The sequence below is a fragment of the Pezoporus flaviventris genome, unplaced genomic scaffold (assembly GCF_033815535.1).
Source record: "Pezoporus flaviventris isolate CSIRO_AGI_PZ_B2104156 unplaced genomic scaffold, CSIRO_AGI_Pfla_v1 ptg000073l, whole genome shotgun sequence".
Lineage (NCBI taxonomy): Eukaryota > Metazoa > Chordata > Aves > Psittaciformes > Psittacidae > Pezoporus > Pezoporus flaviventris.
In genome coordinates this window covers 6,110,462-6,136,062 of record NW_026892621.1, presented here as the reverse complement: position 1 = coordinate 6,136,062, position 25,601 = coordinate 6,110,462, and the positions used below count along the sequence as shown (strand labels likewise).

Sequence of the window (25,601 nt, the reverse complement as noted above, 5' to 3'; positions counted from 1 at the left end):
TAGCTGTGACCATGTTGATCTGCATGTTGTTACACTCCCTTATGTTCATCAGAACAATAAGAATTATTTAAATAACTGAGTGAAAATATGTGCTGAGATTCTGCAGTTTCCTCATATTGACCTGAGGAGGAAATAATGAAATGATTGTGTTAATGTTTGTAGCTAAAACAGATGTCTGCATTCTGGGTTGAATGGTCAATAAATGTGCAGCATTTTAAGCTGAATTATTAGTCAAATGTAGCAGAGAATTGCTATAAAATTGACACTAGAATTTGCAAGTGTGAAGAAAAAAGGGAATCCCTAACATGGGAACTTTGTTCTAAATGCAAATTGAAGTGAAATAAGCAGCTTTATGAAACCTAGGAAAATTATTGGTGAGGACACTGATGATGTTCCTGGAGTTTTCTCTGAATCAGTTATGGCCAGGACAGAGTTCTGTAATAGGTTACATGCAGGTATATATATGAAAAATATCTTTCAGAGGAAATCCTTTCAAAGGTCATAGAATCCCAGACTGGTTTGGGTTGGTAGGGGCCTTAAAGTTCATCCAGCTCCAACCCCTGCCACGGGCAGGGACACCTTCCACTAGAGCAGCTTGCTCCAAGCCCCTGTGTCCAACCTGGCCTTGAACACTGCCAGGGATGGGGCAGCCACAGCTTCTCTGGGCACCCTGTGCCAGCGCCTCAGCACCCTCACAGGGAAGAGCTTCTGCCTAAGAGCTCATCTCAGTCTCCCCTCTGGAGGTTAAAGCCATTCCCCTTGGGCTGTCCCTACAGGACCTTGTCCAAAGCCCCTCTCCAGGTTTCCTGCAGCCCCTTTAGGTGTTGGATTTATTTTTAATTTTTTTAAAACAACTTTAAAATTTGTGCTAAAACAAAATTTCTTTGCCTTCAGTTTAATATAGTGCAAGTGAAGTGTTGAGTAATCTCTCAGAATTCCACTAGAGGGTGGGTAAGGCCCATGACATGGGCAGCTTCCAAGCTGCTGGAGCCAAACAGGATCATCCGGGTGACTCAGAAAGTGTTTTTATTTCTGTCAGTGTTGACATAGACTAGAAAGGTTAGCCCCACATCGATAGCCTACAAAGTGGAGAGATTTGGCTGTGCTGTGAAGTGTGAAGATTTCTTAGCTGAAGTACATAGGGAGGCCATCCCTCAAAACAGGTAGGATGTGTAGGGTTGCCATTGATCTCGGGTGTGCTGTGGAAGCTTTGCATCAATTCTTTCCCCTTCAGTGAGTCTCAACCTCTGCAGCAAAGTGCCTTAGGTGTTTCTGTTCTGCTTGAGCACCATGTCTCTCATCCCCTGAGGGGGCTCGTTTAGCATGGGAGGTAGATGTTCACCACCAGCTTGGCTGGCAGCAGGTCCCCTGTGCTGACTTGGTGTTTTCCAAGGCCCCTTTCCTAGCTCCAGATTGTCATGTAAAAGAAGGAGATGGTTGACCCCAAACAGTCTCAAATTCTGCCCTGTTGACTGCCAGATTTGCAGTTCTCACTTCCTAGCTTTTTTTTTTTTAAATCCTATTGACCACAAAGAGGCTTGGCTCAAAAAGTTGTTGTGCAGAGTCATGATGCATTAAAGGAAAATCATTCCTCTACTATTTATGGGGACAGCGGTGTTCTTCAGTGTTGCTGTGCAACATTCTGCAAGTAATGTTATTTCCACATCTATATGGCAAGGGCACCTCTAAAAAAGCTGCACGTCTTTCTGCCCAAATCAGAAACTCCTTTGTTGCTGCTAACCAGTGAACACCTTGTCTTAAGGTCAACCTCCTTTTCTACTAGAATTTGCACAAAGATAGAGGCAAAAATTATCTGCACCTAGAGCCTGCAGACTTTCAAAGATGCTGAATGTGTCTTTAGCCAAACCCAGAATTTAGATCAGTAATCTGCACCAAGCATTTTGTTCCAAGTGCTGCTTTATCTGCCAGATACATCAATGCCCAGAGATTTACTCAAGAACAGAAAGAATGGCAATGTATTAAGTTACAAGGGTGTTTTCAGATTAGCAATATTAACAATTCATTTGTATTTATTACAATGAAATTTCCTGGCATTCTGGAAGGATTGGCTCCTATTTTCCTCATTTGGGAAACAAGTGTAATGTTACTTATGTGGTTAGTGCTTAACCAGATCCAAGGTGCTGCTGCAGCTTTTTACAGTTGTATTCAAATGACTGTATGCCTGTATCTTTTGATCAGCGTATATCCAGATTTAACTTTAGCGATCATCTGCCATTGAAGGGGCTTATATTTTATGTCCAAATTGGGTATTTTTCTGAAATGTGTTGTTTTGCACTGTTTTGCATGTACTGATTATGTTTGTTTGTTTGCTTAAGCCAAGTACTAACTTTTCATGTGTTGCTTTTATTTCTAGAAACCACAGATTCCACAGAGATAGACACTGACAAGGAGAAATATATGCTAAATGACAGGGGTAAATAAATGCAAACAGTGTCGCCGGATGGAATGGCTTTTCAGATTATGATGCAATTTATTTTATCATGTAATTTGCATTTCATGTAACTGTTTGTTTTATGATGTCTTTACTGTCATATGTTAAGTGGAAGTAATGGAGGAAAATGTACTGAACTGCAGTTGTGGAAACCAACGCCAGGAAATTCAAGAGACTGTAGAGCTTAATCAATATTTACTGTTATAGCTGAACTCATAATTTTCTATGATTTCTTCAAGACTTGAACATCAAGGTCTATTCAGCTGCTGCTGCTAAAATTTTTCATGAGGCCATCAGTAATTTTTTTATGTAACTTTAAACATTTTTAATTTTTTTAAGCTTTCAATATAATTAAAAATCATTTGAAAACAAAGATAGGAAGATGAGCAAGGGTGAACTTAAGCATATTTTCCTTAGGAAAACATGTTAATTTTTTTCCCCTTCTGTTCAATGTGCAGATTATAGAGGCAAATGTTTTATTCGCTGAAAAATATTTTGAAAAGGAATTGAACTTCTGAAAGAACGTGGGAGAATTTTCCAAATGTATAGTGACCAGTTTTGTCATTGAAGTTTAATTGGTGTTTATTTAGTAATTTGGATACAATTATGAGAGACTAAAAGCACCTTCTATGCACTTTTTTTTTCTGTTTTCCCCAAGATAAAACTGAAAAAAAGGGGCAGAAAAACAGTAACTCAGTGTATATTTTTTGCCTGTGTTGTGGTTGCTTTGAATATTGAACCAAACTGCTATTCAGATTTTTCACATTGCTACTGCTGACTGCAACATAACATTACAGGAGGAACAGAGAAAGTACCTGAGAATAAGAAAATGAGATTATTTCTGGTTTTACTCATGCCAATGGAAGAGCTGGCCCCACACTGGAGGTCATCTGGCTGGTAGCCACCCTCGTTGAGAGATGACATTCAAAGGAACAGCCACATCTTTGCTCCTTTACTGTTTCCTCTGTGACTTTGACCATATAGTCAGCTCCACTAATTTGCCAGTCTGCAGTACTTTATCCTTAAATTGTCAGGTTCGGTTCGGTTCAGTTGTAGCTATATTCATAATGAAGAAGTAAATACAAACAGAATTGTAAATAATAAAGAAGCAGTTATAAGTCTTTATGATTTTTTTCTGTGGAGAATTATGAATTAGAAAGGTTTTATTGAACATCAGTAATGAACATCAGTGTTAAACTGCATGTAATTCCAGGCAAGCACTTGAAGGAAACATTTCCAGAGGGAGACTTGTCGTAGATGTGTGTGTGGCTCTGCATTTCAGCAGCCAGAGAATTGTAAGAAGGAACAAGAATATTTGTTCTTGGCATAAAAGTGGAATTTGTAATACATACGTAGGAAAAAACCAAGACCCTAAGAACCTGCTTCTGAGGGACTGCAGTCTCCTGTGATGTGCTTGTGCCCACAGGCAGTGCATTGGTCGCGGGGAGTATTCATAGAGTAAATCACTACGCTGTGTGGTGAGGACCCAGCTGTATGGTTAGTATTTTGTTGTAGAGTTTAAAGGGATTTTTGCACAAAGTTTAAGAGTGAGAAAACATCTAAGGAAGCTTTCACTTACATTTCAGAGCATATAGCTAGATGAACTGGAGCAAACAGTGAGTGATATCAAAGCAACTAGTAAAATTGATTACAGTGTAGTAAGTGTGCTTCATAGTACTCTACCTACAGAACATACATAATGGTGAATGTGTTAGCTTCATTTGAATACATTTAATTGTGTATATTAATAGCCATTGATGATTTAGGAACTGAGCTAAACTGCTGCTGCTCTCTTGTGTCTCAGTGTGTTTCCTTTTTCGTTTCCTTCAGGTCCGGTATTTTTCCTCGCTTGCTTTAGCGTTGCTGCGGGATTTGCATTGTTCTGGTATTGCTGTAACTCAGGTAATCTGCTCCAGTGCTTTTCGTTGAGATTGCCTTACTCCAGTGTGGGCCAGGAGAGCAGGATGCCTCTTGGTCTAACATGGCTTAGAGCTGGTCAAAGTGTCATCATTCATTAATGAGGTTAGGATACAAATTGTGCTTCAGGCATGATGAGATATAAATAATGGATAGTTTCCCTACAGAGGATGCCACAAACCGGGGCTCTTTTTAAAGACAGTAGTCACGTGAACTCCTGTTGCTATAGCAATGGGTCATGATTCCCAGCTGTCATGAGCATACATGGAGCTGTTGGAGCAAGTCCAGAGGAGGCACAAGGATGACCAGGGGGCTGGAGCACCTCCCATATTAAGACAGGCTGAGAACATTGGGGTTGTTCAGCTTGGAGAAGAGAAGGCTCTGTGGAGACCTCAGGGCAGCTTCCAGTGTCTGAAGGGGACTACAAGAATGCTGGGGAGGGGCTCTTCATAAGGGACTGTAACGATAGGACAAGGGGTGATGGGTTCAGACTGAAACAGGGGAAGTTCAGGTTAGATACAAGGAAGAAGTTCTTTACTGTGAAGGTGCTGAGGCGCTGGAACAGGTTACCCAAGTAAGTGGTAAATGCTCCATCCCTGGCAGTGTTAAAGGCTAGGTTGGGTGACATGGTCTAGGGTGAGGTGTCCCTGCCCATGGTACGAGGTCGGAACTGGGTGATCTTAAGGTCCTTTCAAACCCAAACCGTTCTATGATTCTGTGATTCTATGAGACAAACCCAAACTTTCTGGCTTCCACATCTCCTGGGAGCTGGTTGGAGCATGACCACTCATGGGGCTGGAGGACACTGGCTCAGTTTGCTGAGCTGGAGCAGCTACAGCCATTGCCTCTGTGTCTGGCTTGGGGCATTAGCTCTCCCTGTCAGCTGAAAGTCACCTGCCTCCTCACAGCAGCAGGGCTCCTCCTCACAGTCCTACCTTCTCACCCAGCATTGCTGTGAGAGTGGTGGCTCAGAGCAGAAAGTGTGTTGATGCTTCCACATGGATTACTTCCAGCGAAGCAGTGGGTCAAGGCTAGTGGGAGGGATCCAGGGGAAGAGAGTAGCTGATTCTAGAGGTGCCACTTCTCTGCATGGTACTGGGAGAAGTGCCAGTCTCCACACAGTAGGTGGGGAGCAGAATCCAAACTCCATTTTGGTTTGGTGCCTTCTGCTCCTCATACCCAGGTCACAACAGTTACAGTTGGACATTGTTCTTTACTGTTTTTCTCCCAGAGGTGCAGGCTGCAGTAGCACCAGTTCAGGTGCCTTCAAACCCAAACCATTCTATGATTCTGTGATCCTATGAGACAGACCCAAGCCTTCTGGCTTCCACATCCACTGGGAGCTGGTTGGAGCTTCAGGTGATGTGGGAGACTGAACTGTGTTACCGTTCACCTGCAGATCAGAGTCCCTCAGCTGGACTGTCCATGGAGTCAGGGTTTAAGGCTAAAAGGAAACCGTTAGACCTTTGAGGCTAACCTGTGTGTTTCCTTAGCTGCCATCACTTCCCTTCATCAGGTTCAGTCACCACCATTTAATAGCATTTTCCAAAAAACTTTCAGGGACTTGTACAAAAAAAAAAAAAGCCAAACAAAAACCCACAAAAAATGAGAAACCATAACTTCCCAGAATCAGCTGGTTTGGAAAAGACCATCAAGTTTAACCCCAGCACTGCCAAGACCACCACTACACCATATAACTGAGGGCCTCATCTACATGTTTTCTGAACACTTCCCTTGATCCCAGTGAGTTGTCTGTAGTGTTAGAAGTGGGTGTCTTTTTCTCAGGCTGAATGGTTTCAGCTCTAGCCTGCCACTTTTGGTAGGACTTTCCCTGCCAGGCTGCAGAGCCCCTTACCCCCTTGTTCGTAGCTGATGTTTCATATTTCCCTCCCGTGGAGGTCGTTGTGCCTCAGGCCAGCTCTCTCTTTATTTTAGCTAAAATCACTGAGCAGTCTCTCCAAGTGTTTTATTCCAAGGCTTTTTTTTGTCCAGTTTTTGAGGCTCTTTCCTGTACCTATGCAGTATCTCAAAGCCCCATGTGTAACAGAACCTCCAGACCTGTATGTGGTGCTCCAGGCTTGCACCATCTGGTGCTGTGGTCAGTGTAAAGCTGCCCCTTTACACTGAGCCCCTTGCTCAGCAATCTCCTCTTCATGTGTCTGACCTTGCAGTGATGCATCCAAGCAGATTCATCGTTACCCTGTCTTGGCAGTTGATGTGTGCAGTATTGAAGGAAATGGGCTTTCCTCTAGAGTACTTTTTTAAATTGATTTTTATTTCCTGTAGATGCTGCTGATGAGCTGGAATGAAACTCACATGTGCTCACTTTCTCTTTTTCCTCCCGTCTTCATTCTGTTTTAGATATGAAAGTCGTAGCAAGAGCCAGGAGAATCTTGGGCTTTTCTCCTATTATCATAGGAAGACACGTTAGAAATATTTGTATGTTGTATTTGGAAGACAGATCAAGAAATTAAGGAAAAGCCACCTCTTCGCTTGACTGTACAGTATGCCTGCCAAAGGAAGACAACGGTGCATGAATATTAATGTACTATGCTCTCATACCAAAGATTTTATTAACTAGCTTCATCAGTAATTGCAGTGCCTCAAGATGTATTCAGAATTTCAGCTATATATGTCCTTCCTTATTGAAATGGACTATTTATTTTTGTAAATGCTTATTTTAAAATATTTATCATTGGGATAAAAAAATATTTTTAATACAGACTTTAAAATTACATCCTAAGTGATCATGGGTCTTAAGCCATGTTTGCATATGTGTTTTATACTGGAATGAAGGATCACAACTGTTCAAAGAATGCTAGCCTCTCTTTTGTGATAAGTAACTTAAAAAGAAACAAATGCACTCAAAGCCTTACTAAGAAATGGATTTCCATCTCAGGATTGTCTGTTTTGTGTAGATGCACTGCCTGAGCTGAGGTGGGCACTGGCACCTATGAAGTGTATCAGTGCCAGTCACCTCTGTGTATGCCTCATACTTGGGTCTTTTAATTCTCCTTGTCGTGCCTCACCCCAGCCTCCATTGTTCATGTTTGCACTCACCTGCTGGCTGTGGTTGGAATGTGTTGGAGCTGGTGCAGGCTGGTGCCTAGCCCGCAGAGGGTCCCAGGGACTGGAATGGCTGATCTGAAGCACTACCAAGAAGATTTTTCAGATGTATTTAGCTTTTCCAGTGAAGTGTTTTGCAGTCTTTGCATTGAAGAAACTGAAATGATTGAAGATACTGTGCAGGAACTTCAGTGCCATGACATGGGGCTGTTTTGTGGCCAGAAACACATCTGCTTGAAGAGCCTGAGGTTGTTCACAGTGTAATTTGATGAGGTTGTGTTTTTCTTCTGTGAGGTGAAACCTGAAGAATTTGCAGAAGCCATTGTTAAGTCTGAAATTCTGAAGGGAGATGCAGGGAGTCAGGGCTGCAAGTGAAGAAGCTTGGAATTTCTGAGCTTGCCGTTGCCTACCTCAGTACAAATGGCCTTCGTCTTCTAGCTGGAAGGTGCACTAGTTCTGAACTGGCTGTGAGAAATCACCTTTTCAGTGGATAGTTCTTCAGTTACCTGCTCAAGAGCGTAAGGAGCTTGGGGAAACCATGTTCCTGTACTTGGTGAGAAAGATGCTTTGTGGCTCTTCATTCACTGACTGAACAGATTGATTTCCAGATCAAATCAAATGTCACCTCAGTAGAATTTGCAGCTACATCACAAGTTATTATGCATTGGAGGATCACAGGTGAAACTTTCAGTCGTTTGGAATGGTTTTCTCCAAACGGTCAGACTGAAAATCGTCTTCCAGCTTTAAACTTCATTCATGCTATGAAAATATCATCGTTCAAGGTGAGGCTGGATGTGGTTCTGGGCAACCTGATCTACTTGAAGATGTCCCTGCTTATTGCAGGGGGGCTGGACTAGATGACCTGTGAAGGTCCCTTCCAACCCAAACTACTCTGATCTTCTCCAAAGCAGGACGTCTTGTAGTAAGTGTATTTCCTGCCAGAACAACACTTGTCTGATGTAGTAATGAGTATTTAGTGCATAGGAAGAATTGGGTACACTGCCAAATTTTCAAATAAAAGACCCAAAGAGTATTTGTGGGAAATGTCTTGAGAGATGAAAAAGGGCTCAGAGGACCCTGATTTTACTCTTCTGATAAAACGTTTTTTACCTATGGCACTGGAGTGTGGTTGGGACATGAGCCAACCCCACATGGAGGCAGCCACAGTATGTTAGGTCTCATCTCAAGGACAGACATGTCTTCATGGCCGTCACCAGTGTGAGTGCAGCTCATCTTGAAACGCCCCAGTGAAATCAGACAGGCTACAGGGACAACACTGCAGCCACACTGCAGGTCAGCACGAGCTCTTTGGTTAGTATTTATGCTGACCCAGCTGGTCAGATGTTGATCCAGTTGCTGGGTTTACACTGCGGATGGTGTCTCCACCAGGCACATTAAAGCTGGTCTGGCTGTTACTGACACAAGTACAGTCGCTCCCGAAGAGAGTTTTCTCTGCAGACCTGCAGATGCACCCCAAGATCAGCACCAGAGATATTGTAAACACTTAATAGCCTGGTCGCTGCAGTGTAGAGCAGTGAGACGAATGCCATGTAAACACAGTAACAGCCAGCAGAGCAGCTTATTTAGATTTCTTCTCTCTTGCCCCTTCCCCACCAGCTCTTGTGTCTGCTTGATCTGATCTCCACAGGGACTCTTGGTAGGGAGAAAACGGTGATTATGCCGAGCGCATTTCCCACAGCATTGGCTAAGGGTGAGGCTTGGCTGTCCTGCTTACACAGCGAGCTGCTGTTGTGCTGCCTTCATCTTGGGGAGGGCTTTAATTGCATTCTGTTGTTTATTCCCTGCCTTGCCTAAGTTGACAACTTCTCCAGCAAAGCAGCTCTGATTTATAACATTTGAAATGAAATGATCCTGTCCCCACTGTTGCTTCCCTCCTATAGCAGCTCCTTTTTAAGGGACTAGAAAAAAAAATACATCTGAAATGTAAATGGGGTTTTAAATCTTTGCCTTGAAGCCAACTTTGAAACCTCATTAGAAGAACGGTATTCCGTTTTACACAAAAAACTTGAGTGTTCAGAGTAGTCACACCAGTCACATCTCATCCTGAAGCAGAAAGAGGCCTTATTGCTGCTGAGCAGATTCTGTTTAGATTATCCACCATGCTACCCTTTGAATAACAGGTTACAAATTGTTGTGGGCTGTTACTGAAATCTACAGAAGTTATCAGTGCCTTATTTAATCTGAAGGTGAGAATCTGCTGTACCGACTCGTCCAGGGATGCCCCTTTGGGCTGAGGAACCTGCCTCAGGAGCACACTGGCTGTGCAGCAGGACACGGTCCTCCCAGTTCCTTAACCAAGTGGCTTTTTTGAGCCTTGAAGACCATATGGAATAGGATAGTTTATTAAAGGTTACGGCTGTCTTCCCTTTCTGATGTTGCTCAAGATAAGGATGCCTCTCAGGGAAAAAAACAATCTGGGATGAGCTGCTCAGGGTTAACTCAGGGTTAGGGGCTGGGAGGAGAGAGTGAAATAAGTCTAGTTAGTTAAAGGACCTGCCAGCAAAGAGTAGAAAATAATCTGTTCCTTTGCTAGTGCTAGTTGTTAATTTAAAAAGTAAGTAAGTCAGGTTAGTCATACAGTTGGCAAGTGCATAGGCTGGAACATGTTCTTTTTCTTGGAAGGTGTTTCTTCCAGAAGCAAATACCAAGCTTTAACGCAGCTCTCCACAAACACATCTGTGCAGCGCATGCAGGCAGCACATGAAGTTTTAATTCTATCTTCAGTTCCTGCAGAAGCTTGTATGTACCAGCCTGGGAGTTGGGTCTTCTGAGGCAAGCAGTGTTACTTTCTTGGAAAGAAATCAAGGAGGGTCTTGGATGAGCCTGCCTAGCTGCAGAATTCCAGATTCCCTCTCAAGTCAAGGATAGCTTGGCATTTGCTGCTGAAACTGTACTGGTGTTTAGGTAAGTGCTTTACTTCATGTGTGTGGAAGTTGCCCTGGCTATGTAAAATTCAGTAGGTGGATACGTGTGCAGATGTTCGAGGCCATTCGTGTGGATGCCATGGTTCTTGTGCTGCAGATTATAGATGTACAGGAGCTAATAGAAAGCAGCTGTGCTTTCAGCGTTTCTTCTCACCTTGTGCAGCACTGGCTGAAGAAGTAGAACGTCTTGTTTTTCCCTGCAGCATTGTCCCTTTAGATGCATTATGGGCAAAGGAGCCAAGCGGCTGCTGTGCCAGTGATGGACCCGGAGGGCTGGATGTGGCTCTCAGGAGGGGGCTGAGCAGTGGGGAGCTGAGGTCTCTAGGAGTGTGCCAGCCTCGACTGTGCTCCACAGAAGTGCCTTGAACGAGGACCTGCTGCAGCCCCCACCAGGGACCGTCCTGCGCTGCTGTGCAACCTGTGCAGGAGTTCCAGGGGAAGGAGGGGATGAGTTCCTAATGCTGAGCATCCACCTTCCCTGGTGCTGGGGTTTTAAATTGCCAACGGGCTTTTTGGTGTAGCGTGAAGCTGAGCTGCCTCCCAGTGCCTGGGGCCGTGTCAGGGCTGGCCAGATCCCAGGGCAGGAGCTGCTGGTTGTGATAACCCCCAAGCAGAGTGTGCAGGCAGCTGGCCCGAGCCATGGCAATGGGTCAGGCAGTGTAAGGGGCTCATCTCCGTGCAGAGGGAGCTGGGAGGCACAGTGACGGATCATACAATGAATTTGCACAATTCCATCTAAAGACAGACTGCTATTTAAAGTACTTCAGTGAAGGGTGATGTGCCTGCGAGCTGCAATCAAATGATGATTCACTCTGGGACACACTGGGCTACTTTACAGCTGCCGGCTGGAGATTTCAAGGCCAAGCTACTCATCTTTTCTCTTTGACTTGCGGTTTTTCTTTTTCCTCATACTGTAGTAAGTTGGAAACATATTTGGTCAAAATTTGCAGTTGTGAATGCTTTTCACTGCTGTCCTCTATGCACAGATGTTACTCGAGAGAGATGCCTGCCTTGGCTGTATAGTCAGCCTTGCTATAAAAGCTTGCTGTACCTCAGGGCCCTGTGAAGGACCCCTGCAGGTCTTCTTGAATTCTATACAAATTAATTGAAGGGGTTTTTAATAGGCAATTAAATTGAAATAAAATCTGTACTGATAAAGAAGGCTGCTCTTTTTCTCGTATAGTTAATGCTTTGCTTTTCCTGCCAGAAGAACCGCTCAGCGTGTTGCCCTCCCGTGTTTTCCATCCCTCTTTCTAGGACATGATTATCCTTTCTGTGTCATGATGGATGATAACCGGAGTTTATCATCCCATTTTTGGGTTGATGCCCAAAATCCACCTTTGTTTTAGCAGTTCATTCAGGTCACCGTGTTGCAGCAGTTTTTTCACCAATGTGAGGTTCAATCCAGTGGGAGTGGACAGTAAATCTTGATACCATGTGTAGTTCGGCTGGAGAAATGGGCGAGTTGTGACAGGAGCCGAGTAGTTAAAGTGGCATCCCCTAATTTTGGTAAAATTACAAATTCAGGTATTTGACCAATTGCTTTTATCTATGGTGCCTAAGTACAGAAACACAAACACATCCATTTCCAACAAACAGCAGTTTCAGAGTTCTCATCAGGATAGAATCATAGCATCGTAGAATGTTTGGGTTGGAAAGGACCTTAAAATCATCCAGTTCCCCCCCCTGCCATGGGCAGGGACACCTGACCCTAGACCATGTTGCCCAAGCCCCGGTCAACCTGGCGTTGAACACTGCCAGGGATGGAGCATTTATCACTTCTTTGGGCACCCTGTGCCAGTGCCTCAGCACCCTCACAGTAAAGAACTTCTTCCTTGTATCTAACCTGAACTTCCACTGTTTCAGTCTGAACCCATCACCCCTTGTCCTATCACTACAGTCCCTAATGAAGTCCCTCTCCAGAATCCTTCTAGTCCCCTTCAGATACTGGAAGCTGCTCTGAGGTCTCCACGCAGCTTCTCCATTTCCAACATACAGCAGTTTCAGGTGCTTCATCAGGATGTATTTCAAAATGACAGACATTTTGTTCAGTGTCAGGACAAGTGTCTTAGGCCTTAGTGGTGTTATTCTCACAAAGAAATCCCTGTTGTTCCCATACAACACATGCATCAACATCAAGAGTTTGCCATTTGTCCCTATTCCATTGGGCCTGTGCTCTCTGCTTCTAGTGGCTAGAGGACAGTTCCGTGCTGATTTAATCCTAATGCAGTGACTGGAGATACGGTGAACACTGAAGCACTGTGTGTTGTTCAGACCAAAGCTATGGCCTTGTTGATGGAGTTGTAGGTGAAATTCATTAGACGCCACCAAGGTTGGAAATCCTTCATTCAAATTTAGTTGTGGATGGAAAATCAGCTCGATTAAGCTACAAAAGGATGAGGGTAATTTTCATAATAGCTTCAACTCATCAAATTTATAGGGACATTATTAACACCAAATGCAAAAGGAACCAGTGGCTGGAGATGAGAGAGGTCTGCAGCATTATTGCGCTGTTTAATTCAGTGCAGGTTTTTTTTTTAATCAGAAAAGAGCATTTCGGGTGAATCCTGACCTACCCTTTCTATTTTGGAGTGTATGCTACCATACGCTGCAGTCACAAGGAAAAGCTTTCTGCCATGTTGCAGTTGGTAAATCTTTAATAGCATTGTGCCTAGTAAAGAAAAACCTGTCAGACTCGGTCTGTGCTTCATGACCTGGTGACAGGGGAAGTCAGATGCCTGGTGCTGGAGCACCACACACAGCACCTGAATAAGTAACTGGCAGGATGTATCTTCACAGCACAACTTACACGTAGTCCTTTCTTTTCAGTAGCAAAATATATAGACATAGAATCCCAGACTGGTTTGGGTTGGAAGGGACCTTAAAGCTCCTCCAGCTCCAACCCCTGCCACGGGCAGGGACCCCTTCCACTGGAGCAGCTTGCTCCAAGCCCCTGTGTCCAACCTGGCCTTGAGCACTGCCAGGGATGGGGCAGCCACAGCTTCTCTGGGCACCCTGTGCCAGCGCCTCAGCACCCTCACAGGGAAGAGCTTCTGCCTAAGAGCTCATCTCAGTCTCCCCTCTGGCAGGTTAAAGCCATTCCCCTTGGCCTGTCCCTACATCCCTTGTCCCAAGCCCCTCTCCAGGTTTCCTGCAGCCCCTTCAGGCACTGGAGCTGCTCTCAGGTCTCCCCTTCAGGAGCCTTCTCTTCTCCAGGCTGCCCCAGCCCAGCTCTCTCAGCCTGGCTCCAGAGCAGAGCTGCTCCAGCCCTCGCAGCATCTCCACGGCCTCCTCTGGCCTCTCTCCAACAGCTCCACGTCCCTCTGGTGCCGGGGACACCAGGCCTGCACACAGTGCTGCAGGTGGGGTCTCCCATGAGCAGAGGGGCAGAATCCCCTCCTTCAGCTGGTCTCCCGGGTGGGGATTTTAAGCTTCTCTTCCCGCCCAGCTTGGAGCTGCCCTGGGGGTTTCACAGCGCCCGGCCCTGCAGCCCCTGTGTGCAGGACGCTCGGTGCCATCCCGCTGCTGTCCCACAGCGGCTGCAGCTCTGGCCCCGGCCTGCAGTGCTGCTGCTCCCTGTGCCTGCTGCTCCCGCTCCCGTCAGCAGAGAGGAGGACAGCCAGGAGGGGTTTCCTTCTGCCTGCTCTGAGCAAATTCACTTCCGGTTCTCCCAAAAGCAGAGGCTGAACCCAAACGAGCCGGCCCTGACCCACGGCATCCGTGCGCCGCTCCCTCCCCTCCGTGCAGGGAAACGAAACCCCCGCTGCGAGTGGGTTCGCAGGTGTGACTGTGCCCGGGCACACGCCGAAATCCTGGGAAGGGGGTGTTCCCTGGCTGCCCACGGAGGGGGCCCCGCTCCTGTCCCTCCTGTGCCCTGGGGTGACCTCTCCCCTGCTCTGCGTGTTTCACTGTTAACAAAGAGTTGCTGGAAGGATCCCAGGCACGATGTGGATTCCAGGTGTTCAGGGAAGGAGAAGAGGCAAGGAAGCTGCTCCCTTCATCCTACTAATTCCAGCTTGGAAAGACAGCGCGTCCTTGAAGCTCACAGGTGTCCGAACTGAAGGGCTGTTCCCGAGCAGAGCTGGTGCTTCCTGCCGCTTTCTGCACCCAGCCGGGCTGGCGGGAGGGCTGGTGCATGGGGTGCTGCTCAGGGGACACAAGGGAGGCACAAGGCAGACAGGCTGCCTTGCTGCAGCAGCTCCACTCGCGCTTCTTCCTGCGCACCAGGAGAGGGAGATCCAGAATACATCACTGCTTTCAAATGGAAAACTGGACTCGTTGGGCACAGATGAGCACCGGGCAGTCGAGAGGCTGTGCTGGATGCATCTCGATGTGGTACAGACCCCCATGGGCACTGTCACATGCTGGTGGTAGCTTTGGCTCCCTACCTCACACCTTACAGAAACCAGCTGTGTGCTGGTGGATTGAGGGCCCTGCTTTTTTCCATTGCTGCAAGCATGGGGCTGGACCTGCTTCTGCCACTGTCACCTGGAAGGTTTCTAAGGTCAGGAGCCTTTTAACCCACCCTTAAATGACACACCGTCATACTGCTTTGCCTTAGTTTTGTGTGGTTTATGGTTAAGCAGCAAGGTGCAGTTAGAGCCTCTGGAGGTGAGTAGAGGCTCATCCTTCACGCTGAGATCCCACATCTTGGAGCTGGCTCAGAATCACCCTCATTCATCACTGCTGCTTTTCATGGCTCTGGAAGAAATTCATCCTGCCAGGAGCTGGGAAGAAAGTTTACAGCAGGTAGGAACCAATTCAAAGCAGAAAATTATTAATAGTAATGATAGTGATAATGATGATGATATGATAAAGATAATAATAATAGTAGTAGTAGTAATTTAGATAGCAGTTTTCTATGGAAGAGTTGTAAATGCATCTTTCAGGGTATTCCCAGGCAGGTGAAGCTTGTCTGAACTAGCACTGAGTCGTTGAGAAAACAAGTAGGAAGGAAACTCCTCATTCAGAGCTGGATTAAATTCAGCCCTGGATGAGTATAGACTGGTCCTGCCTCTGGAAGCATGAACAAGACGACTCATTCTTCCATCACACCCTGTCTCCGCAAGTGAAGGGAACACACACATTAAACAAAATACTAAGTGACATCAGGTTTGAAGATGTTGGCATCTCTGTTTGAGAGCTGTGGCCCTTTCAAACTCTCGTGATGACACCAACCAGTATGACTGTGGGATGTGGAGCTTTCAAGCCTTTTTATTTATCAGCATGGATTAAAAAGAGCTTTTACAGAATGTGAAGGAGAACCCTGATCCACACAGGCCCATCCTGCCTTGCTCTTGCACTGCCCCTTTTCACGCACTTCATAAAATTTGATTTGTTAAGAAGTCACATTCCCAGAATTTGAATCTCCATGAGCAGTGGAGAGGGATGGGAAGAGCACAGGAGATGCTGTAATTTCTTCCCTGAGCAGTGCTCTTTCTGATGTGCCTGATGAATCGTATGTTCTGACACCGATGAAACTAAATCCTATTTCAGGTCCAATGGTTTAAATTGTTTTCATCCTTAGTGCCAGAAAACTGGGGGAATGTTGGGTGGTGATGAAACCAATTAATCCTCAAATATTTTTGGCACAGTGAAAACACTTGGTGATGTTTCAGGAGTCCTGGTGTGGCACCGCTACCATGGTGCCAGCTTTAACACTCACGTCCCAGCACATTAAAAACTACATAAAAAGAGGGTTAGGGCTGCCTCTGAGCTGGAAGATTGGAAAATGAAGGAGCAGAGAGCATCGTGAAGGAGGCTGGAAGAAAAGAGAACCGGAGTTTCTGCTGTCTTCATTTCTGACAAAGCCCAGCTTGGTGGATGAGATGGCATTGGAAAGGCTCTGTTCCCAGCTGGGCAGCTGTGGTGTTCTCCTTGGCAAGGCAGCCAGGTTATTAAACAGCTGTCGTTATGAAATAATCCAAGGGGGAAAAACAGACTTTCACAACAATAAACAGGAGGAGGAAAGTGAGTTCAAAATCATCCGTTGCCTCCAATAGCAGGGAAGGAAATTTTTTCTCAGTACCCCGTTAGGAGGTTGGCAAATAATTAGTTAGACGTTATTCCTGAAAAGATTGTATTGTGTGTCTTCCACTATTTATCACAAAGTATCCTGCAGTGACATGCAGGTAAGGCTCCCTTGGGCACAGCCAAGGGCCATTAGAATGGTGGGGCTGAGGATGGAACAGGGAACATTGGAACAGGGTGGCCAGAGAAGCTGTGGCTGCCCCATCCCTGGCAGTGTTCAAGGCCAGGTTGGACACACAGGGGCTTGGAGCAAGCTGCTCTAGTGGAAGGTGTCCCTGCCTGAATCAGGGGTTGGAGCCAGATGAGCCAGATGGAAGGTCCCTTCCAACCCAAACCAGTCTGGGATCCTATGATTTTATGAGTGTGTGCATTTAATACAGAGTAAAGAATTCAATCAGATGAAAATGTGAAATATCTCCTTGCAGAAGGAGCTTTTAAACACATTTTTTCATATCAGTCTTTTTGCTTTTGTTAACAGGCATGGTTTTTGTGTCAGTCTTTTGTTACCATGGCCAGTGTGTGCTCCTTGACACAGCCAAGAGCTCTCTGCCCATGCTCCTGCCCTCTCATGACTGTTGGATGTGTTCACATGTCAGGATGTGAATAAATGATGTTGGGGATAAGGGTAAAACTCTGGGTACAGCTGACACATCACCCTGCAGTATCTTGGGCTGAACCTAGCCTCTGGTAAAAACTCAGCTCTAGGAGCCTGCTGTGCCTGTACAGTTGAGTATGTCTTCCTCAGATGTTTTCTGTCATTTATTTTATTTCCTGCTCTAGTAATGGCTTGTTTTAGCTTTTGACTCTGCTCCAGCACTGCTGATCACCTGCAAACATTAAAGAGCTGCAGCAAAACCCCTGCATGGCACTAGGGTGAATGGGGTCCTCCCATCAAGGAGCTGAGCTTGGCTCCTCTCCTGCTCCTTATCCATTCCAGCTTTAAAGCAGGGACCTCTCCTTTTCCCAGGGGAGAAAGACAGCCTGCTCCTCAGATGTGCAGCTTTCCGAGATGAAGGCAGTGGGAATTTGAGACACAGCAAACTTCCTTCTCTTCTAGCATGCTTCCAAATGAGTAGTTGGCTTGAGCTGAGTAGTAGTTGTGAGATGGAGTGTGCCTACTCAAGACTTTGGACCATGCTGCCTTGTGCTGTTTGTGAAAGCTTCTAAAATCAAAATGAAGCACTGAAACGTTATTTCACAAAGCAGAACATCATCTCATTTCACTTTGGGAGGTTTTGTCCGAGACACTTACTGTCCTCTGGGTAATTCCTTGGGGCAAAACCTGAATCACAGAATCCCAAGGGTTGGAAGGGACCTCAAAAGATCATCTAGTCCAACCCTCCTGCAAGAGCAGGGTAACCTAGAGTACATCACACAGGAACTTGTCCAGGCGGGCCTTGAATATCTCCAACGTAGGAGACCACAACCCCCCTGGGCAACCTGTTCCAGTGCTCTGTCACTCTCACAGTAAAGACATTTTTCCTGATGTTCCCATGGAACCTCCTATGCTCCACTTTACACCCATTGCCCCTTGTCCTGTCACTGGACATCACTGAAAAAAACCTAGCTCCATCATCCTGACACTCACCCTTTACATATTTGTAAACATTGATGAGGTCACCCCTCAGTGTCCTCTTCTCCAAGCTAAAGAGTCCCAGCTTCCTCAGCCTCTCCTCATAAGAGAGATGTTCCATTCCCTTAATCATCTTCATGGCTCTGCGCTGGACTCTTTCAAGCAATTCCCTGTCCTTCTTGAACTGAAGGGCCCAGAACTGGACACAATATTCCAGATGTGGCCTCACCAAGGCAGAGTAGAGGGGGAGGAGAACCTCTCTTGACCTACTAACCACACCTTTCTAATGCACCCTAGGATGCCATTGGCCTTCTTGGCCACAAGGGCACATTGCTGGCTCGTGGTCATCCTCCTATCCACCAGGACCCCCGGGTCCCTTTCTCCTTCACTACTGTCCAGCAGGTCAGCCCCCAACCTGTACTGGTACATGGGGTTGTTCTTCCCCACATGCAAGACTCTACACTTGCCCTTGCTGAATTTCGTCAAGTTCCTCTCTGCCCAACTCTCCAGCCTGTCCAGGTCTCGCTGAATGGCGAGACAGCCCTCTGGTGTGTCAGCCACTCCTCCCAGTTTAGTATCATCAGCAAACTTGCTGAGGGTGCATTCAGTTCCCTCATCCAGGTCGTTGATGAAAATATCAAACAGCACTGGTCCCAGCACCGACCCCTGAGGGACTCCACTAGGCACAGACCTCCAGCTAGATTCTGCCCCATTGACCACGACTCTCTGCCTTCTTCCTTCCAGCCAGTTCTTGATCCACCTCACTACCTGATCAGCAAGCCCACACTTCCTTAGCTTATCTATGAGGATGCTGTGGGGGACAGTATCAAATGCCTTACTGAAATCAAGAAAAACCACATCTACCGCTCTACCATCATCCATCCACCTAGTTACTTCCTCATAGAAGGCTATAAGGTTGGTCAAACATGACTTCCCCTTGGTAAAACCATGTTGGCTGCTCTTAATGACCCCCTCATCCTTGATATGTCTAAAGATGGTGTCAAGAATAAGTTGTTCCATCACCTTTCCAGGGATGGAGGTAAGGCTGACCGGTCTATAACTACCCAGGTCCTCCTTCTTGCCCTTCTTATAGACCAGCGTGACATTTGCCATCCTCCAATCCTCAGGCACCTCACCCATTTCCCACGACTTACCAAAGATGATGGAGAGTGGCTCAGCAATGACCTCCGCCAGCTCCCTCAGCACCCGTGGGTGTATTCCATCCGGACCCATCGATTTATAGATGTCCAGATTACTTAACTGATCCCTAACCCAATCCTCATCCACCAAAGCAAACTCCTCCTTTATCCTGACTCCTTCCGGGGCTATAGGAATCTGGGTGCCCCGGAGAGAGTCTGCAGGAGTAAAGACAGAGGCAAAGAAGGCATTCAGCACCTCTTCCTTCTTTATATCCTCTGTCTCCAGGGCACCCACCTCGTTCAGCAGCGGGCCTATATTGCCTCTTGTGTTAGTTTTATTCACTATGTATTTGAAGAAGCCCTTTCTATTGTCCTTAACCCGACTTGCCAGATTAAGTTCCAAGGAGGCCTTAGCTGTCCTAATTGCCTCCCTACATTCTCTAACAGCTGTCCTATATTCCTCCCAAGTGGCCAGACTCTCCTTCCATAATCCATAGATTCTCTTTTTCCATATAAGTTTACCCAGCAGTTCCTTGTTTAACCATGCTGGTCTCCTGGCTCCCCTGCTTGACTTCCTACCCATTGGGATACTCTGATCCTGAGCTTGGCAGAAGTGGTTCTTGAATGTTGACCAACTGTCTTGAGCCCCTTTACCACCTAGTACCCTTTGCCGTGATACATCCCTTAGCAATTGATTGAAGAGGCGAAAGTTGGCCCTTTGGAAATCCAGAAATGTGGCCTTGCTAGGTATTCTATTCCTCCCACACAGGATCCTAAACTCCACCATCTCATGGTCACTGCAGCCCAGGCTGCCATTGACCATCACCGCTTCAACCAGACCCTCCTTGTCGGTGAGTACCAGATCCAGCAGCGCTCCCCTCCTAGTTGGTTTGTCCACCATCTGCATTAAGAAGTTATCATCAGTGCACTGGAGGAACATCCTAGACTGTGAATGACTGGCTGTGTAAGTCTTCCAGCAAATATCGGGGTAGTTAAAATCCCCCATGAGGACCAAGGCATGTAGTCGTGAGGCTGCTTTCAGTTGCCTGTAGAAAGCCTCATCAACTCCTTCGTCCTGATCAGGAGGTCTATAACAGACCCCCACAACTGTGCCCCCCGTACCAGCCTGTCCTTTAATTCGCACCCACAGACTTTCCACTTGCTCCTCATCTGCCCCTGGACAGAACTCAATACATTCTAGTTGCTCCCTCACATAAAGAGCAGCTCCACCACCTCGCTTTGCTGACCTATCTTTCCTAAAAAGGACATAGCCATCCATGACCACATCCCAGTCACGTGAGCTGTCCCACCATGTCTCTGTAATTGCCACCAGGTCATAACCTTTAGACCGCACACGGACTTCTAACTCCTCCTGTCTATTCCCCATGCTGCGTGCATTGGGGTGCAGGCATTTCAGGGAGCGAGCAGAGCATGCTAGTGGCACCCCTGGGAGGCGAGAGGCCTTCTGGTCTTCATTCATACTAGAATATTGCCCCACTAGTTCAAACCCAGCTACAACCCCCTCGCACTTCGAATCTAACCTAGAGCTCTGTGAGTGAGCTCTGCTAACTCTTGCCCAGGTACCCTTTTTCCCCTGCAGGACAGGGTTTAAACAACTACCCTTTCCCTCAAATGAAACAATAGATTGAGAGTCCTCCCTAGTCCGCCATCCTTCAAGCCCTAGCATGTTTCTCTTGGGCTTGTCCCCAACAGGCCCAGTTATCTCCCCTTCCCTAGTTTAAAGCCCTGTCAATGAGCCCTGCTAACTCCTGCCCCAAAAACCTTTTCTCCCTCTGGGACTGGTGTATCCCACCTGCCACCAGCAAACCAGGTGTCTCATATAGCAGCCTATGATTGAAAAACCCCAAACCCTGCCTTTGGCACCAGTCCCGTAGCCATACATTAATCTGCAGACTCTTCCTATTTATCTCTTCACCCTTGCTTGTAACAGGTGTGGAGGCAAACACCACTTGCGCTCCAGACCCTCTAACCAGCCGTCCCAGGGCCCTGAAGTCTCTCTTCATTGCCCTTGCCCTCCTTGTAATAATTTCATCACTGCCAACCCGAAAAAACCAGCAGCGGATAGTAGTCAGAGGGCTGCACCAGATCAGAGAGTTTCCTTTTAACATCTCTAATCTGAGCCCCAGGTAGGCAGCAGACTTCCCTGTGGGATGGATCTGGTCGGCAAATGGACCCTTCTGTTCCCCTCAGAAGGGAGTCACCCACCACAATTCCTCTTCTTTTCTTCTTGGTTGAGGAAGTTCTAAGGCCTGGGGGTGAGTGACAAGCCCTAGGTGACTCACTAGATGGATCTACCCCTCCATCTCCATTTACCTGGCCCTGTAGTTCCAAGACCTCGTACCTGTTATTCAAGGGCAATTGGGAGGGAGAAAGGGATTGCGAGGGTTTTCACTTACCTCTTCAAGGAGGGACCTCCCTCCATACCGCCTTGTCCCTTAAGCTCACTCCTTCTGTCTGATGGTAGGAGGGAAGGGGATCCATCACTTGTTCAACCACTTCCCTCTGCCCTTGCCTTAGGGTGTGGCTCCACCAATCTATTTCATTTTCTGAATCTGAGCGTACCAAAGGTGTAGCCTTTACAACATATGAACTTCATTTTAAGATCTTCAGATCTGTGTGTGTTTAAGTGATGTTAGACATGTTTCTTTCTACTAGAAAGTAATTTACAAGGAGCTACCATCTGGTGCTATCTGGGGCACCACTTGTTTCCGGACTTAATCTAAGGGAAATGTGGTGTCTAAGCTACTCTTTTGCAGCATCGTTTCCTGGCTCTTGGTTCAACAGTGGTAATACCAAATGGGTTGTCTTAAGAACCAAGGAGGACTCCTGCTGCTCTGCCCAATCACTTCCCTCCAGGCAGCCTGGCAGAACTGCTGGGGGTATTCAGAAGCTCTTGGTTTAGATTTTAGTTTCTTAATGGCAGTGTAGGGTTTGGGGGTGGGCGATGCAAAGGTGGGAGGCTCCAGCCCTCACATTTGGATATTCTTGTTATGTATATAACATGCAAACAATTTCTTTCAAAGCAAACTACTGTCATTTAGAAGCAATGGGGCTTTTGCTTGTGTGCAAACAATTAAGGAGGGGACCCTGTTTCTTTTCAGTCTCAGTGCTTCTATATGCCATATGCTGCCTCCAACCTTATGGAGATTTGATGATTTATTTTCAAGGAGTGGTGTGTTTAAGCGTGCAGGTTATCAAAGATATGTTACATGTATGAAAATATATCGTCTTCTAAGCTGCCCTGGTTCTCACTAATGGGCAGTAAGTAAATGCACTTTCAGTAGAGCCTGTGGTTTGACAAAATTATCCAGTAGAACAAAGATCAGCTTTCGGCTGGCTTGGGGTTTGAAAACAAACTGTAAAATGGTGCATAAATTGGTACCATGTGTAGCATTTCCTGAATCGGATACAGCTTATAATGGCAACAGCTTTGGTAAGCTAGGAAATAAGCAGAACTTAGCGTTTGGATTCTGTCACTTGTTTCTGATAGCTCTTTTGTAAATATTTGAATAAGCAAGAATACAATGGGATGAGCTTTAAGGTCCCTTCCAACCCAAACCATTCTGTGATTCCATGATTATGCTTTCTAGTTAAGCCCATTTCATGTAATGCTCAGCTGCAGAATAAGCTTCAGCAGTGACCTGGTTTAGAAGACAAACACTTAAAAGTCAGTTCCAGTAAATATAGTTGTTGTCACCTGCTTCAGTAAGTACAGCTACACGGAGAATTCCATCCCAAGCAGTCCTAGAGGCTGAAGGGACTAATGAGAACAACCAGAGCAGTCTGTGTAATGCTTACTCTGCTCAGCAGCTTATGAAACAGGAGTAAACGGGTGACCTGGCATGAACCGTTCCCTGAGACAGCCTGTAAAAGCTCATCTCGCTTCATTACTGCTGACCTCTTTGTAAGTGAAATGACTGCCTACAACTAAGAACTCTGCAGCAGCACTGCAAACCAAAGAACTAGTTAACCTGATGTCACCCCTCGTAGATACTCACTAGGATTTTAAACAAGCACCTGCCTTAAAAGAATAATCATCATGTGATTAAATTATTTATACTTGAAGCCAACTTGCAGATGCTTTCATCTGCTAAAAAATACATGACCTCTGAGGGCTTCAGAGACTGAAAGTACAGATTGCATGTCTGAAGATGTTTTGCAAATCTTAATCACAATAAAAGAGATGGTAATAAACCAGCATCCTTTTTATTTCAAAAGACATCCAGTTGCAAGTTGAATACTGCTGTTGCCCAGTAGAGTCTCATAGTCAGGGGCAGATCAGGTTTTCCTGTGTTTAGAAGCAGAGTTGAGGCTCTTTGAAGCTGTAAGTATCTCTTTTGTAATGCTTTAGTCACACTGAGCTCAGGAGGCATAAGGATTCACAGCAGGTTTTTTGCTGCTGTTCTGAGCCTGGCTCTGGTAGACTTCAAGTGAACAGACACCTACCCCCTTAATGCAGACCTCCACATCCAGCTTTTGTCCCCCAAGACCGTGTCCAAGTTTGAAGTGTTTTTTCTTCAGGAGGAAGGAGATTGTCTTGCAAAGTCCACTGGAGTATGCAGTTGATAAGTCATCTCCTGGTGCTTGTTCCCTACCCTGCTGCTCTGTATCCAGTTAGTTCCACAAGCCACTGGGAGATGGGATATACAAGCCTAAACAGATTCTGTTGTACAACAGTTTAACATCAAAGGTGATATAAGAAGAGCTATATTTTCCAGGAGAAATCTACTCTAACAGCTTGTTCACTTGAGTGACCTGAAAAATTATGGTCCAATAAAGAGGGAAATAAAATGTGAAACAACCTGGTACATCTGTCCTCCACCTCCCTCTGACTGCTTTCACATGTTTCAGTGCAAGACAAATATGAAAGCTACATTCAAAATTAGGCCAAATCAAGTATAAAGACAGTAAACATCAATAGAGCTGGGGCATCTGTTTGCATCTGCCTTTAGGGTGGTAAGGACAAGTCAAAAAAGTGAGAGGATTAGCCACAATTACAGTTCTTCTTATTTTATGTCTTGCTTAAAAAACCAGAAAGATGCAAATCTGGCAATGAAAAATATCTAATATTCATAGCTAAATTAAAAGTAACTATCCTTTGGACAGATTATGTATTTGGGAAAACACAAAGCAACTACTTCAGACACCTAGCTTAGGTAGAACGTTTCCTGTAGAGAAGAGAGGCGGCTGCCTCCAGAGAGCCTCTCCAGGCTAAATCATGTGTACTGATGGGCAAATATTCCAATGCAAGGTAACAAAGCTGGTACAGTCAATAATGTTATCAAAATTACTGCCAGTGGTAAGGCACAGATAAAATAATTCCATGCTTGGAAGGGCTCTGCCTACATCACGTCTGTTCTCCAAAAGAAAGGTTTCTAAGGCTTTCAGCACAGCTATTTGGCCAGTCTGATTCACTACACTACAGCACCAGTACTGCGATAGCACAGGTGTGTATGAGTTCATACATACTCCTTCAGCAGTTTGCTGGTTTGTAAAAATTAATATGGAAAATTGTCCCGAGTACCTCCTTAAGAACTTGTTCTGGGCTGTGTTTAACTTAGTCCAACACACACCATTAAAACCATTGCTTACTAGATACTGGTTAAATACATGTCAACTTGGAAATGAAGCATCAAAAGAGGAATTAAAAAATAAAAAAGAATTTCTGTTCCATTATTAATCACAAGTTTCTGAGATTTGTTTTTGGTTAGCAATTTTTACAGAAGGTGTAAATGCAGATACAGTGCCCCAACAGGCCTCGAGACCCAACAAAAGAGAAATGTGATCAATAAACATTGTAAATGAGATGAGACACATGGAGGTCAAGCTTCTGTTACTATGTGCAAGGGAGCGTTTAAAAATTAACAGCAAGGAAAAGTATTAGTACAAGTCTTCATGTACAAGTTAGCATGATCTAGAAAACTAGGAGTTTTGTGATTGCAGATGTGATACTTCGGAAATATCTGAAATGCTTTTTGTTATAGAAATCTCTGTAACTTACACCATTATACAATAGCATATTTAGAAAAAGTGCCAGTCCCTGAGCCAGCAGGTAAGAACCTAAAAGATATTTATATCTCTCTAAAAATATTTAAAAATAAAAATTAAGACATTAGTTAAGCTTTTAGCCATAAACGCATAAGAGCAACTACAGCAATCAATCTTGGGAAGAGAAGAGGGAAAAGTAAGTTACAGAGGGATAAACTTCTTTCAGTTTGCTACTTGAGTTGCTGAAAGGCGCTTACTACCAGTTTTGCAGGTAAAGTTCACCCTGTGTCCCCTGGTTTTCCAAATGGTTTTCCAGCTGGGCCTAGAAAAGGCAGTGCTTGAACAGGGTTTCCAGAAACATATATAATACACAGAATACGGAGTACAGCAACTATTAGCAGTTATTTGTGTCTGTGCACAAATGAGAAGAAATTTTAAGTGAGGTCCAGAAATTAAGAAGCAGGACAAAT

At 45.6% G+C, this 25,601-nt stretch overlaps 1 protein-coding gene and 1 long non-coding RNA gene across 10 annotated transcripts in view; both read left to right on the top strand.

The window, feature by feature from the left end:
* Positions 1–25,601, top strand: part of CARD19 (caspase recruitment domain family member 19) — a 63,636-nt gene that overhangs the window by 15,383 nt on the left and 22,652 nt on the right. For 4 of the 9 annotated variants that reach the window (XM_061473045.1, XM_061473043.1, XM_061473037.1 and 1 more), the window contains 3 exons: positions 2,375–2,434; positions 4,283–4,354; positions 6,731–7,104. The exons of 2 other annotated variants lie outside the window; for them this stretch is intronic. In XM_061473045.1, coding sequence (XP_061329029.1) covers positions 2,375–2,434; positions 4,283–4,354; positions 6,731–6,843 — 245 coding nt within the window. In that variant the 3' untranslated portion in view covers positions 6,844–7,104. Of the gene's footprint in view, positions 1–2,374; positions 2,504–4,282; positions 4,355–6,730; positions 7,105–25,601 lie in introns of those variants that run through there. 3 more of the 9 variants (XR_009746864.1, XM_061473038.1, XM_061473039.1) reach the window with 3 other exon arrangements.
* On the top strand, positions 16,815–25,251 carry LOC133279382 (uncharacterized). The gene is made up of 2 exons (XR_009746869.1): positions 16,815–17,713; positions 21,711–25,251. It is a non-coding gene; the product is annotated as an uncharacterized LOC133279382 (long non-coding RNA).